Here is a 15,990-nt window from a genome sequence, read left to right on the forward strand (position 1 = left end):
CATCTGTCTTTTATCCCAACTCCACTCATTTCCACAGCTTGGAATTCCCTTGTCAGTCAGCACCCTGACGTGAAAGTTCCAGGCTCCATCGAAGGCCAGTAAGACTAAAACACATTGGAATTCCAGAGTGAGGTGTGGGAGCATCCCACAGAGAGAAAGCATTTCTCCACCAGTTTGGTGACATCGGTGTGCCTAGAAAAAGGGATATAAACCAATGAAATTAACCATGATTTACCAACCTATAATAACTGTTTAGGGCAGCCCTCTCCTTGCACGGACATTTGTTTTATTGGTTTTGTTTTTCTTCTTGTCTGATTCTGTCTTCGATCTCTGTCCTGTCCAGGTGATAGAATGCATCACTCAGGGCCGAGTCTTGCAGCGACCTAGAACGTGCCCCCAGGAGGTCTACGAGTTGATGCTGGGGTGCTGGCAGCGAGAGCCCCATATGAGGAAGAACATCAAGGGCATCCACACCCTCCTTCAGAACTTGGCCAAGGCATCTCCAGTCTACCTGGATATTCTAGGCTAGGGCCCTTTCCCCCAGACCGATCCTTCCCAAAGCACCTCCTCAGATGGGCCGAGAGGATGAACGTCTTTTAACTGCCGCTGGATGCCATCAATCTGCTGTTCTTCACTCCGACAGTATTAACAACAAAGACACCGAGAGGCTTTCAGAGGGAAGCCATGTGCACTTCTCCATCCGTAGACACAGTATGAACTTCTTTTTGGCATTGTCTCTTTCTCTCTTTCCACCTCCCTTGGTTTCTTCCCTAGTTTTTGTTTTCTCTTTTCTTCTTCCTTTTTTTTTTTTTTTTTTTTTTGGTCTTTTTTCTTTTTTGGTCTTCCTTGCTTCATAGCCCTTACCCCTTCTTTTGAATCAATCTGGCTTCTGCATTACTATTAACTCTGCATAGACAAAGGCCTTAACAACCCTAATTTGTTATATCAGCAGACATTCCAGTTTGCCCACCACAACTAACAATGCCTTGTTGTATTCCTGCCTTTGATGTGGATGAAAAAAAGGGAAAACAAATATTTGACTTAAACTTTGTCACTTCTGCTGTACAGACATCGAGAGTTTCTATGGATTCACTTCTATTTATTTATTATTATTACTGTTCTTATTGTTTTTGGATGGCTTAAGCCTGTGTATGAAACAGGAAAACCTGTGTTTAATCTGGGAAGCCTTTATCTATGGGAGATTAAAACCAGAGAGAAAGAAGATTTATTATAAACCATAGTATGGGAGGAACAAAGACAACCATTGGGATCAGCTGGCGTCAGTCCCTACTTAGGAAAAACCCAGCGACTGTTAGCTGGGAGGAATGTATTCGGCACCTTCCCCTGAGGAGCTTTCTGAGGAGTAAAAAGACTGTTGAACTCTGTGCCATGGACTATTCTTTTCCCATCACCAGGAACACTAGGGTGTAGTCCAGAGAAAAGATGGCTTCCATGAGACGCAAGATGGCGCGTCACACACCCGGACAGTCTTGTCTTTGCAGGTCTCGGTGATAGCACTGGTTTGTCTTTCCAGGTGTTGTCCACTGAACCTTTGTCGAGTTTAGCTGAAAATGGGTGAATTCTTGTCCAGAGATCGTTTCAGGGTCAGGTGGGAAAGCCAAAGACTTGGAAAAGATAGGACAAGCTATAAATTCGGAGGCATTATATTGAACTTTTCAGATAGCTGTTCCCTCCGACCCCTCCCCTCCACCCCACCTGTCCTTTAAACTGTGCAAGCAAAATTGTGCATGGTCTTCGTCGATTAATACCTTGTGTGCAGAAACTACCGCTCCAGACGTCGTGCCCCTGATATGTAGAGCAGATCCATAAAAGGTATAACTTATATAATTAGGGGAAGCTAATGGAGTTCATTAGCTGAGTATAAATGTCTCTGGGTCGTAGGGTGGCGATGGGTTTTAGCGAATATGGACCCTGAAGCCTGGATGTCCTCATCCACGTCGAACGGACTGTGGGACTGTGGGAAGGGCAGACTCAGTCCCCGAGGGAAAAGAAACCTCACCCTGGGGGCATCACATACATTGATGTTCAGTGTGCATAGGCCACGACCCTGCTCTGGGCTCTGGTTGGGAGAGAGGTTTCATTCCCAGTGTACTCCATTGTCCGTATGCTGTTTTGTTTTTTTCCACTCCGTTAAAAGAAGTAAAACTTAAAAAAAAAATCAGGCACAGCATGCCAATGGGAAGCTATGCCCAGACCGAGCTTTGGAGGTGTGCTTCTGGGTATAGTCGTGGGTTTTGTGAAGAGGTTGTAAATTTAAATAGAAATTTACAGTTATTTGGGTGATCGGTTTTACCAAGGAAGAAAAATATTTCTGTTCCTCAAGAAAACTTGCTACCCTCTGTGAGGGGAATTTTGCTAATTTGACATCTTTATAACACAAGACAGATTGAAAGTGAGTGATTTTAATTCATCTTAGGACATTTTATTTCGTATTTGTTTCTGAAGGTGCAATTGCTCTGTTTCGGTTTTGCTTGCGCCCTTAATTCCTGGAGCACCTTATTTTCCATTTATAGGCTTTGAGAGCCCGTTCTCAAAAATACAAGTGTCAATTAACAGAGAACAAAAGGAAACCGAGTAGCATAAGCAGTCAAGTGGAGGGGGTTGAACAAGATGAACCCTATAGTCCCTTCAAGTTCTGCACTGGCCTATGAGACACAGGAGTTGAGTTGATTGTTCTCTTTGTCGGTGAAAAAAAAAAAAAAAAAAACCCTCCAGAATACACACAACAATATAACGAAAGCCATATCTCCATGATATATACCTGCACGTATATATCCTATTAAGGACCCATGGTACTGTTAAAACACTGTGGCACTCTGTGAAGCAGTAAAGAAGGGGCAGATTTGTACAAAACCTTTCTAGATTCCATCAGTGATGACCTGAATACCTGCACAGGTTTGTCATTCTGCGTGACTGGTCAGCTGCTTGGGGGCGGGGAGGAGGGGGGTGGCGGGGTGGGGAGAAGCTGCAAGTTACTTGTTTTATTTTAACAGAGAGCAAAGGAGATAACTACGCTAAGGGATCAAATTCAAGAAGGGCTGCACAGTTTTAAAGCAAGGATTTGTTTAAGGCAAATGAGAAGATGGGAGCATTCTATTCCATTCCAATGTGTTTTCCTCTGAAGGAAAAAAGCAAAAAACAAAAACAAAACAAAACAAAAAAAATCTCCTTACCTTCTGACAAGTCCCTCAAGGTCTTGAAATTAAAGGTTCTATGCAAGTGCAAAGTTTTACAGTCATTTATATTGCTGATCATTATTTTTTTTTTCTCTGTTGTCTCAAGAGTATGTGATTTCAGAGACGTCTCACATTGAAAGAATACCAGATTGAACGAACCACAGAATAGCTTAAAATAGTCATCGCAGTTCTTCCACCATCCCCTCTTCTCATGCTCTTTTGGTTTTTAGAAAAGGAACATCCTCGTTCTGAAGTGTAACGATCACAGAACATGGCCTGCTACCCGATTTGTGAAAAACTCCAACAGCAGTAGGGACGAACCTAATTCTCTCGCCCAAACTCAGTCTGACCATTGTTTCATACTGATTGTTTTCATAGTTTTCCAGGAGCTTTTCACATCTGTTAGCCAATTATTCCCATTTTTTATAAGTGAGGAAATCGAGGCTCGGAGAAGTTGAGTGGCATGCTAAAAATCTCCAGGCTCGCTTCTGGCACCAGTGGGATTGAATCTAACTGTTCTGACTCTGAAGTTCATGATTCTGTCCACTAGAGACTCCAGGATACAAACGGTCCAAGAAAGCAAGCACGCTGGTAAACTCACGAAGCGGGACATGGTTGGAAGAAGAAAAGGAAATACGTGAGATGACAAGCAGCTGAAACGTCGTGATATATAATCATGCTCATAGCTTCAGCTCAGTCCTTGTACACTGAACCAGCATCATAATCAGGCTCATTTAGAAAACATTCTGAACTCTGCGATAAAAGATCCTATCAGAATCCATATTATACATATGTGTTCACATCCGCGCTACCTGTGGTATTTTCATGTATTTATATGTGTGTTATAAATACTTGATTTATACATATACAGACACACAGACACAGGGTGTTTGTGTGGCTTATGTATAAATGTATAGGCACACAGCACTAGAGATAATGATAAGTAGGGTGCAGTATGAATCATTCGCTTAAAATCTGCTAAATAACCAAAACGTTTTAATGTCCCATTGCGGTTAGTGCTTCCATTCTCCATGTGGGTAGGACTACATCGCACTTCTCAACTCTGTGCAGTACTGCATGGGTGGAAGACATATTTAAGATAATGTGCTTCCCAAAACAACTGAATCAAAGCCATCCCACTATACTGAGTCCTTTCCCTGGCTCCTTGCAAAGGAGAATGCAGACTGAAATAGATCTCCTTACGTAAAGGTCCAGGAAAGGAAAATTGTTTTTTTTTTTTTTTTTTGGTCATCGGTTTGCACATTTGTGTTATGCTCACCTTGTCCCACTGTGACCCCTTTACACTTCTGTTCAGAGTCCAAGCATTCCAGAAGAGAACCGGAATGTCGGGAGCCCAGTGTCTCACAGGCCAATGGTGAGAAGTCCAAGACCCTACTGCAAGGCGAGCGACTCTTAGGAATTCCTCTGAGTGGGAATGCAAAGCAACAACAGTACAAATGCTGTCCTTTGCAAAGAGCCATGACAAAAGGATCCCCTGGTCAGGAACAGATGTTTCTTTTTAGCCTTCTCTTTTTGCCAATTGGATCTTCTATAATGCCAATAGTATTAAATTGTATGTCTAATTAAATAAATGACTCCATACACACACACCCTCAATTCTCTCTCTCTCTCTCTTTTTTTTCCTCCCATTTGAGGATTTTCATTTCCAATGTTGAGTTCGGTTTCACCCATCACAGAAAATCTCACGAGGGGAATGGCCGGTGACCCAATCCTCAGATGGCTAATGGAAGTTAAAGCATTTCCTTCACAGTGCGTAACTGTGGAATGCAGAGACTCCCAGATTGTGATAACAAATGTTATTCTAAAAAATTCGGGGCAGGAGAGATTCGTAGTTAAATACGACAACACATGAAAGGGTATTTTCTCATTGTCGGGGCTGGAATGAATCACTGCTACTCAAGTCAAAGGTTCTTGAATATTCTTAGTTTTTGCATTGTGCCCACCTTCTCCTTCTACCTTTATTTATGTATGTATTTATTTATTTATTCATTTATTTATATATATATTTTGGCTCCATTCATCACAAACACAAAGCAAAGCAAAAAAATATATATATATGTGTGTATGTGTCGCAGGCAAAACACTGTGAAATTCACAACAGCAACCAAGCAACTCTTCGCCATCTTAACATACGTCTCAGGAGACGAAACGAGAACACATGGGGATGTCATTTTTTTAAGTCTATGCATTCTAGGCCAGGTCCGTGTTTGTTTTCTTTTTTTTTTTCTTTTGGTCTGTGCATTAACGAAAATGATCCTGAGTGAAGGTTGGCTGAACGTTCAACATAATGGAGCAAGCATAATAAAAGCTGCTAATAGCCACATGTTTGGACTGGAAAAAAAAAAAATCAGAGAAAATGAAATGAAATGTATAAAGGCCTACATCTTGCAGCTTGTATATCTTACTATTGCTTTAATAATGTATAAAACAACTGGAAATGTTTTAAATACAAGGTCTTTGAATTAAATGTGGATTTTAAATATGTAATCCCTTGACAAATGACCAAATTCTTGTGAAATATTGCTCCCTGCATTCATTGATCATTACCTATCACTTACAAATCTGCCGAGAGATGTGGACACTCTCTGCATCTGCTTCTGTACATGGAGAGATGTTTGTATATATCCAGGCCATATACACACACACACATTTCAATATCTCTCTGAAGATATATTGCCCCTTAAATTGTGACCTGGTATTTGGAACCCTCTTTTTATTTGCTTTATTTTCCTTTTAATGTGACGTCTCTGTGCTAATACTTACTGGTTCTTGTTTTGCGATCTGTTTTGAGGTCCATTGCTTTACTAAGACCCACTGCATCTTGGCTGATTTCAAAGTGACACCAGAATATCAGTGTTTAAAAAAAAAAAAAAAAGTTTTGTTTGTAAATCATGTGACCAGCTTCTCTCAACCTGACATGGAGAGTCTCTTGTACTACAGTGTATTTAATAAAAATGATGTCTTACAATAAATAACATCCTCCAAAAGAGACACTACAAGTTACATGATGATTACTTTAAAAATGTATAGCATTTTCACAAGGCATGTGTGCTCTTTTTTTCAGTCTGTCTTTTTTCTGTCCGTCTGTCTGTATTTTAATATGGTCACTGCCGATGCCTGCAGTGTTCATTAGTTGAAGGCAAGAAGAGTATGTGGCCTTTGGAAGAAGTTCCCTGGCTCATCCCTCCATAACCTGGCCCTTTCAACTTCTACCTTGGATAACTGGAACATCACCGTCCAATAGAACTTTCTGTGATGACACAAGTGTTCGACCTGCCCTGTCCAATGTGGCTAGCTGGCACTTGAAATGGGGTCAGTATGACTAAAGAACCGAACTTAGGAATTCCTCTGAGTGGGAATGCAAAGCAACAACAGTACAAATGCTGTCCGAGTCACACGTGGCAATTTACATGTGAACTAACTCAAACTAAGTCAAAGGTCGAGTGAAGCATTTGGGCCATGTGACTTGGTGTTTAGGGCCTGGTAGAAAGCAACTCAATGGCCCAGTCTTGTGGGAACAAGGTTATCAGTGGGAGCTAATGCCAAGATTCAAGGTTCGAGGAGACTAGAGAGTTTCTAGGAAGTTAAATGTGGGGGGTGAGGTCTTCAGTCATTAGGGGCAAGGTGAGCATTTGGCCCTTAAGCCAAAGTCCACAGTCAACTGAGCATTACCAGCAAGGTCTTTGGGGTACTTTCCAACAGTACAAATGCTTCACTCGACCTTTGACTTAGTTTGAGTTAGTTCACATGTAAATTGCCACGTGTGACTCGTGACTACTGTGTTGCACGCACAGCACAGAGTGAGGAGATGGAAAGACTGATTTCCAGCAGGTCAGACCTAAGAAATCTGCCAAGAAACAAGTTGGATATCATGGCATCCCAGGGTAGGGGCATCTTTGAGGATCAGAATGACCCGAGAGCAGTAGCCAAATTGAAAATGCCACCCTCTCTTGGCCTCTCGGTTAACCAGTGTTTCCTGGTTAAAGGTGATGGAGAGCAATGTATGGTGGCTTGTCAGGGGTCTCGTAGCCTATCTCTGCCTCGCCAGCAGGTGGCCCACCCACACTTCTCCTTCTCAGGATTTTGCAGTCCTATTTTCCAGTGTCTGACCTCATCCCCTCCATCTCCCCCGAGAGGAAAGGAGACATCTGGGCAATATTCCTGGTGGAGGCTTCAGGAACATAAAGTTTGGCAGCAGATTATCCCCAAATCCATCTCCTCAGGAACTCTGCCCTCGTGAAAGCCCCTCTCACTGATGCAGATAATGTTTTCCTTGAGGTGAAAAAAGACCAGGTTAACACTCAGCAGGGACTTGGGGAATTCAAAGTTGTGTAAGGAGGGAAACAACGTGTCCAAAAATCCAAATAAGATCATGAGTCCCTGTGGGATGGAGAGTCTATCCCGCTCAAAGAAACCAGATTAAAGGACAAAGGTTAAATTTATTGGCGCCTGGCCAGCTAGAAACCAATCTGGACTATTAAAGATCCACACTTCCACCAGACCATATTCTGATAGTCCCATTGTTGAGACAATTACAATGCTCTCTGTTTAAATTCCAAACCCAAGGTCAAGGTTTCCAGCATCCTTGCCTGCTTCCTCCTCAAACACATTCTTGTAGTTCACCCTTAAAGATGCCTAATTTCCTGTTGGGAGCAACACTCTTGCAGTACTGTGATGAGTAACCGCTTACAGCATGCCGGGGTGTTAACGTACGTGTGTTAGTGGCCTGTGACTGCTTTCACAAGTTACCAGACACTGTGTGGCTTAACACAACGGAAACTGATTCTTTCGCAGTCCTGGAGGCCAGAGGTCTGAGATGAGGTGTTGGTGGGGCCACACTACCTCCAGAGACTCTCAGGGAGAATCTGTTCCTTACCTGGTCCAGCCCCTGGCGGCCCCAGATGTTCCTTGGCCCATGGCCACATTGCCCCAATTTCTGCCTTAGAGGTCACCTTGCCTCCTCTTCTTTGCACCTCTCCTCTGTGAGTCTGTCTTAGAAGGATATGTGTGACTGCATTTAAGGCCCACCTGCATAATCAGGACAAGCTCCTTCACTCGAGATCCTTACATCTTCTCACTTACAAGGTGACATCCACAGGTTCTGGGGTTTACACCATGAGCATATCTTTTTGGAGATGACCATCAACTACAGTGTATTACCCAACACTTAAATCAATCCTGTAAGGCAGGTACTATTATTATACCCAGATGAGAAACAGAGACACTAAAAGTGACGAAACTTGCCAGGAAGTTTGATCAAAATAAATTGAACAGTAAATATAGCGCTTCCTATTTGCCAGGGAGATAGTAATTTGATGCTCAAAGGCTCCTACTCCAGGTAATAGGCAGAAATGCAGGTGTCTGGCTAGCAGAGGGAAGGCCTGCAGGTGGGGTTTGGGCCATGTGACTTGGTGTTTAGGGCCTGGTAGAAAGCAACTCAATGGCCCAGTCTTGTGGGAACAAGGTTATCAGTGGGAGCTAATGCCAAGATTCAAGGTTCGAGGAGACTAGAGAGTTTCTAGGAAGTTAAATGGGGGTGAGGTCTTCAGTCATTAGGGGCAAGGTGAGCATTTGGCCCTTAAGCCAAAGTCCACAGTCAACTGAGCATTACCAGCAAGGTCTTTGGGGTACTTTCCTAGTGCTCCTAATCCCCACCCTCAACCACACATCAGTCTCGGGGAGAGTGAGCCTGCAGGTGGAGGGAGCCACCTCAAAATGGGGTTCTGAGGCTTAAGGAGATGTTAGAACCTCCTTTGCAATAAGATCCCTGCACATTTGGCCATTTCCCTAATGTTGGGTTCTGCGGTAGGCTCCCATAGTGAGGGCTATCTAACAGCTAACTACCCTGCCCCCGCCCCCGCCCTCTGCAGATGGTGTTTTACAATGAATGCAAGCTTCAGACTGGACTCATACAAACAAGCAATGATATATCATCAAGATCACAAGCCTGCTTATGTAAGCCAGGAAAAACCCCCTCGCTGTCCTTGCATGGAAGTTACACTCCAAGGCAGATGCCATGATACACGAAGATCTGGCCTACGTCCAGATCAGGTGACAGGGAGGGACAACATAAGACCCAGGAAGCTGCCTTTCTGGCATGAGAAAGCCGGGCTTGCCAGATTCTTTTGGCTCCTTCATGCGGGATGGATGGCACTTGTACCATACCTCTAATAAATCCTTCAGAACCAGCCATTTCATATATCTACAAAAACCTTTAATGCCCCTTATGCTAATTAACAATATTTAAATACCAATTAACTACTCAAGTCATTTCTCACATGGGCACTGCACCTTTATGTCAGCTATAGGATATCTGTATATCATTATATATGTCACGATACCTAATCACTTCTAGTGTAGAGGCTGGATTCAACCTGTACACACACATCACATCTACACACAGACTTTAAAGCTAATTGCCATGCAGACAATGTAACCACCTCCTTATGGACAAGCACAGCCTTTTATCCTATAGGAGATATGGATCTGTAGATACCAACTCAAGTGTGGGAAATGCTACTTTCTTCTTTTCCTTTAAATCAGTTTATGTTTGACTCAAGTCCACATCGCACATGGGCAAAATCAATCTCAACAATTACTGGGTATGCCTCCTTTTTCTCAGGTAAGCCATGGATCTCAAGGCTCATTGATCCCCAGGAAATATCCTAATTTACTGCTTATCACCATCCAGTGGTGCTGGTGCTAGAGTTGAGGAGCTTTGCATTTAGGACAGATGCATCAGGAATACCAGAGCCATCCCCAAAAGCCCACCACCTCCCTGACGCCCTATCCACTAGGTATTGTGACTATCTACTTTCAAGAAGGGTCACAAAGCTTTACCTCCAAGACTTTAATTTAGCTTTCAGTTTTGTTTGGCTTGGGGAGATTTTTTTTCTTTTTTCCCATTCTGTTATAGTTTATCAAGCATATGTACATGTTCAGAACAAAATGGGAGACTCTGTGCACCTGTTCAGTCTTCCATCTTCCTTGGAAATCTCAAAGCTTTCTTCCTTAATTTGAGATGAGGGTTCTCTTCACATAGTTTTATTTTTCTGGCAAGGTGAATATTAGAGCAATTCTTCTCAGCTTTTGTTGTAGGTCAGAATCACTTGGATAACTGAAAAATGTAGAAGCCAAAGCCTCACCTTGAAAAAAATTAGTTTCTATTAGTCCAAGGTGGGGCAAGAAATAGGCATTTTTTACCCCAAATCCTTTAAGTGTTTCTATTATGCAGCTAGGGTGGAGAAATACTCTTCTAGGGGATGATAAAGCTCAGCCCCAAAATTTCAACAATCCAAACAAAAAATACCTGATGACAGACCTAGGACTTGCCTCAGCAGAGAATGGGCCAGACAGAGAAGGGTCTAGAACTTAAGTTCAAGAATGCTAGATGAAGTGCTAGATAGATTTGAAGCAGATCATCAGTATCCAAGAAGTTGAGTAGTGAACTACATGTTCTCTCAGGAAACAAGTTTCCTGCAAAGCTCCATGGAAACCAGTTATGGCCCAGTGTTTAAGGCAATCATCAATCAACCAGTCCTGATGGGCTAAAAGGCTGGGATTCCAGCTCCCCTTTACGCCAGAAGAACAGCTGGTGGTTCTGTAACTGTAGATTCTGATGAGGACCATCTTGCTGCTAGCTTGCTATAACATGCAGAGCAACCACAAGGCTTGGACCTACCCTGTGACCATGAAAACTGAGCTCACAGGATCCGTTGGAGTTGAAGTTCCACCATATTGCTATTAGATGCTGGCCCTAGATCACTGCAAGGGGCAACACCAGCACTTCCTTAATTATGCAACAGCCCCAAGGTCAGTATCCCTCTTCAGGAGTCTACATTCAGTCCTACAAGATTGCTCTGTGCAATCCCAGAGAATGATGGGCAGCTGAATTGGGAACACACATACCGGATACTGATTTTATCCCCATGAATTTTCTCCTAAATCATAATATTCTAGTAGTTCTGCTCTATTCACTATCTAGCCATTTGCTCTTGTTTGTGTGACAATATTGTAATTTTTATTTATCATTTTTTTGTTGGCCATTTCCTACAACTAGAATGAACTAGAACAATTCTGTGGCATCTTTAGGATGATAGTTATTTTTGTTCAATTCAGCTTGACCACAGGACTTTTCTATAGTGGACTTACAAAAAGCATTTGCAAAGTTATGTAATACTTTCTTAGTTTGGAGAGAGACCCTCTTGGAGACAAATAGTGACCTTTCCAGCTTTAGGGTAGAGAGATGAATATGGATCAGAATGGTTGTCCAGGATCTCCTATAGCATCACAGATTCACAAGGTTGGAGGGGCTGCAGAAGGCAATCCTTTGAACATCCTTACCAGGGGTGTCCAGCCCTAGTGAGAGGGAATTTATTTGAACACATCCTCCTGCCCCCCTCTCCAATCCCCCCACCAAAGTCCATTTGCATTTTACAAAGCTTCCCTAGCGAGCACTTCCTGGTGCTGAACCAACATCTGCCTCCCATGGGCTCAAATCTCCTGGGAGTGCACAGAATAACTCTTATTCATTATTACTTGGCATCCCTTTATGACTCTCTTGTGCTCTTCCTCCCACATCCATCCCCCTACAGAAAACTCTAGAATGCTTGCCAAATACCCAGGAGAAAGGGCAAGGAACCCAGCTCTGCCTGGTAAAGCTAATGCCCAGCCCACAATTCCCTAGTTACTCTTTATTCACAACAGCTCATTTTCCCCTACCTGTTCTTCAGGCTTCACCTCTTCTTGACACGAGCAGAAAGTAACTTTTTAAGGGATCAAAGAGATTAAAAGTGAGGTGTGTCTCTTCTCCACTGATAAAATAGACAACTAATATAGGTCCACAGCCCTTATGTCTAAGGGCCACCTAACATTTCCCTGGATGCTGTTAAAAACAAAGAAAGTAAGGGAATCTGGATGTCCTATGGGACAGTGAGATTTGTAGTCTCTGATGACAGAGAAAAAAAGGTGAAAGGCATTGCTTATTTGCCTGCTCAGCCAAGGGTGGGGATGTTTGCTAACCTAAAGATAGCCTTAATTTTATTTGTTTTTCCTAAGGAACATCTGCTTACACAATGATTACACACTGGCATTCATTAACACAGGAAGTGAAGTGTCTGAGGTTTGTGTCACTGGGAGTGTTCGAGAACAAAATAAGACAGACACTCGTGGGAGTGATTTGAGAGCATTTTTCACACTGTGCAAAGGTTCAGCCTAAGAGAATGTCTAGTATTCAGAGGGCATGATAGTTGAGAACTCAGTCATCTGTAGTAATTGGGAGTCACTCTCTCTGGAACTGTGGGACAGGGTGGACGATGGATGACATTGACCATGTGTACGTGCCATGTGAATGAATACCTAATGAGGGCCTGGTGGCAGCAGCATCTCAGAAAATGCTTGCTGAATAAATGAATAAATTTCTTAGGCACGCAGTGAAAAGAATGCAGAACATTCTGTACACCCTTTCTACATTCCAAAGTACATTTACATATATTATGGCATTTTGCTTCCTAACATTCCCATGAGATGGAGCCCAGGCTTTCCCTCCCCTATCCCCCATTTTGCAGATAAGGGTCTGGTCATGGTCCCATGAGTTAGGGACAGAGTCAGAACTAGACAGGGAGTTTCCTAATTCTTGATAGAATCTTAGGACACTCAATCATTTGGCCAGTGAGTTTAAGGAAAATTTCCCAGATTCTTAGTTCTCATTTATAAGATCAGGATATGGTAACAATATATCCTGAACCCCTGCCTCTTTCCACCCTCCTCCCTTGGGTCAAAACCATAAAAAGTGATGCTATTAGAAATTAGATCTTTGAACATGTTAAGTATTGTGTGAAAGTGTGACAAAAAGGAAAATAATAAAATTTAAGTAGTTGCTCCATCTCTACATCTATTCTTCAAGACTTCCAGCAACAGTCAATTGAATAGATTTTTGAAAAAAATGCAAAATGCAGGAATCAATCAGATTTTCCCCATTAATTAAAGGGGAGAATTGAAGACCTCCACAAAAAAATAATAGGACTTCATCCCTTGGTTATGGAGAGAAGGTGGGACTAGATGTAGACTCAGTGAAGTTGGAGATTTGAAGGATACTTTGGGGATATACCAGCTTACCCCTGTCAGCTTACAGATGAGGACACTGAAGCATAGAAGGGTCATGAAGAGTCATGTAGCCATTAAGGTCAGGGCTGTCTCATTCTCAGGTTTCCTAACTTCCAGAGACCCTACAGCTATGGGGCCTTAGTGTCCTATTTCTTTGGCTCCTTGGAGCTGATGCATCTGCATCTTCCTCTTCATCACAGTGGCCTGTGTGCATATGTGTCCCCAGCAGGCCCATTTCTTCCTTCACTCCCTTCCCCCCAAAACAGGGTTCAACACCTATAACCGAGCACAATAAAGGGTGTGTATTTAAATATCTACAAAATAAAATTAAAATATTTCTTCCAGCTTTACTCCATCTCAATAGTAAGAACAACAACAAAAAACAAACCACATTGCTCCCTAAATTTTAGTTGTCCCCACCAATTTCCAGATTCCACTTAGGAGATCAGTCCCAAATAGCAGGGCTAAGGATGGGAAAGAATCTGGAAAAGCTGTAAACAGCTCCCCATTTCTATCCCCCATGTGGGTTCCCCCTTCCCCCACCCAGCTTTCCCCTTGGCTCTTGGAACCCACTGACCTCTTGGGACACAGTCCGCCCTCCATCATCCTACCTACTGGCTCCGCATCCCTCTCACATCTTTTTAAAGAGATATTTGGGGAAGCAGCACACGCACATCCAGAGACCAATTACTCAATCGCCCAGCAAGTATGGAGATGATGGAAGTATAGCCCTTCCGTCTCCTAGCAACGGCTTGGGGGGGGAGGCTGGAAAGAGAGCTGGTTGCCCAGCACCACCCTGCGTAGAAGGCATTTGCGCATTTCGCTTTTGTTGTCTTTGATGGCCATTTCTAAAACTGGCTCTGTATTCTTGGGGGGATTTTAGGCACTTAAGTTATTCTTTTAAAAGAGCTCTGCTGACATCCACAGGTCCTATAATTAACATCTCAAGCCTTCACAGGCCGGAAGTGTTCCGTCACCCCTAAAAATACAGAGGCCCATCTTGGTCTTCCTCCTGTGGCTTATTAGGAATTTGGCCAGTCCTCTACTTCCTCCATGCTATCTCTCGCCTTTACACATATTCACCCCAGATGTGGACATTCAAGCACTCCTTTCTTTCTTTCTTTTTTTTTCCAAATTGTGAACTCTGCCCTCTAGAAAAATCAAAGTCACTGGACATCTTACGCAGCTTGCTTTTTAACCTAAAACGACAAGCCAAAGCAGATTTCCACACCTGTTGTCCCAACGCCTCTATGGTCTCCAGCTCTGTTCCACCCTCCCCCACAGCAGACGTGTCATTGACAAAGGAAATATTTGACAAACTGGAGTAAGAATTGATTAAATGAGGGAGGAAGGTATGAGCTAGCCTGATAGCTGACTCCCCTAACTGAAAATGCTCAGGATCCCAAGAGAGAAGGCTGTTGAGTGGAAAGGCCATTGTTTCTGTTGTTTATGGGAGAGGGATAAGTAGGGAAAGAGAAATAGAGGTAGGATTAGAGAGAGAAGGGAGATTTCCATTATCAATCAAAGAAAGTTAAAAGGGTGAGGGGGCTGAGGAGAGCTGGGTCTGCTCTAAATTCAGCCCCCACATCTGTTATTTCTGACCCAGGGGCCCCTCAACTTTGGAAATCCTTGAGAAGGTCAAACCTTCTGGCTAAGGCTTGGGGATAAGTGAGGGCCAATGGGAACGCCAAGGACTGAAATGTTTTGGGGGGCTGGAGTTGGGCTGGGGGCATCAAAGATCAGGAGGTGGGACATGCAGTGCTTTGTTGCAGGGGCACTGATTGAAAGAACAGGAGGAGGCACCAAGCTTGCCCTTCTATGCAAGGTTGACAACGACCTCCCGGGATGGATAAGACGAGAAGCTGGGGTTCTGAGATAATCTTGCAAATTTTATTTCAGTCAAGCAAGAGCCTGTTTCTCTAAGAAACAGGGAAATTCTTTCCCTCTGCCTGCCTGTGCCCCAGTTTGCTGTTCTTGGAGTCAGGAAGTTTGCACAGATGATACCACTTCTATCGACTCCCCTCTGGGGCCCATGACTTGCCATACAGAGCCTTGCCAGACTGTCCATTTTTAGTCCTTCTGAGCCAGCTCCTGAGAGATTGCAACCATCTTGCTCCTAGATGGAATTCAAGCCTGAACAATTTAGCTCATGAAGCCATGAGCAATGGCTGGAATTCTAGTAGAAAAGAAAGAGAAGAAAGACAAGCCTCACACTGGCCCTGAATCCCAGGACAAGTCCCATGAAGGCCCTACAGGCCCCCATGGGCACATGAACTCCTCTCCACTCCTGGGCCCGGCTCAGGAGCTATGCCAAGCCTGGGCAGATAGGCCAAGGGATTCTGAGAAAGGGATGGAGGGTTCCAGGAGAGATGAGGAAGGCAGCACAGAACCTGCTCCCTGCTCCAAAGGAAAATCTTTTGGACAAAGTAATTTTGCTCCCGTGGCTTCCTTCTGGTGGCCTCAGCCCTGTAGAGGGGGACTATGGCAAGTCAGCATAGCTTAGGTGCTCACTCCCTGCAGGAACACTGAAATCTGCTAGGTCTACAGAGAACGGTGAATCCATCAGGACTCTTCCCTGTCTCCCCTTCACACTGGTGTCAAGAGGAACACGAGGTTAGAGCTCTCAGGCTTTCAAGGGCACCCAAGTGCATAGGTGGGAAACAGAATT

At 43.6% G+C, this 15,990-nt stretch overlaps 1 protein-coding gene across 1 annotated transcript in view; it reads left to right on the top strand.

The window, feature by feature from the left end:
* Positions 1-1,888, top strand: part of LOC118023318 (BDNF/NT-3 growth factors receptor-like) — a 177,838-nt gene extending 175,950 nt beyond the window's left edge. The window contains exon 7 of the mRNA XM_035024406.1: positions 344-1,888. Within this exon, the coding sequence (XP_034880297.1) occupies positions 344-529 (186 nt within the window). The 3' untranslated portion in view covers positions 530-1,888. The remainder of the gene's footprint in view (positions 1-343) is intronic.
* The last annotated feature ends 14,102 nt before the right edge of the window (positions 1,889-15,990 follow it).

This window comes from Mirounga leonina, unplaced genomic scaffold (assembly GCF_011800145.1).
Source record: "Mirounga leonina isolate KUSES-001 unplaced genomic scaffold, KU_Mleo_1.0 Mir_179, whole genome shotgun sequence".
NCBI classification, from domain to species: Eukaryota; Metazoa; Chordata; class Mammalia; order Carnivora; family Phocidae; genus Mirounga; species Mirounga leonina.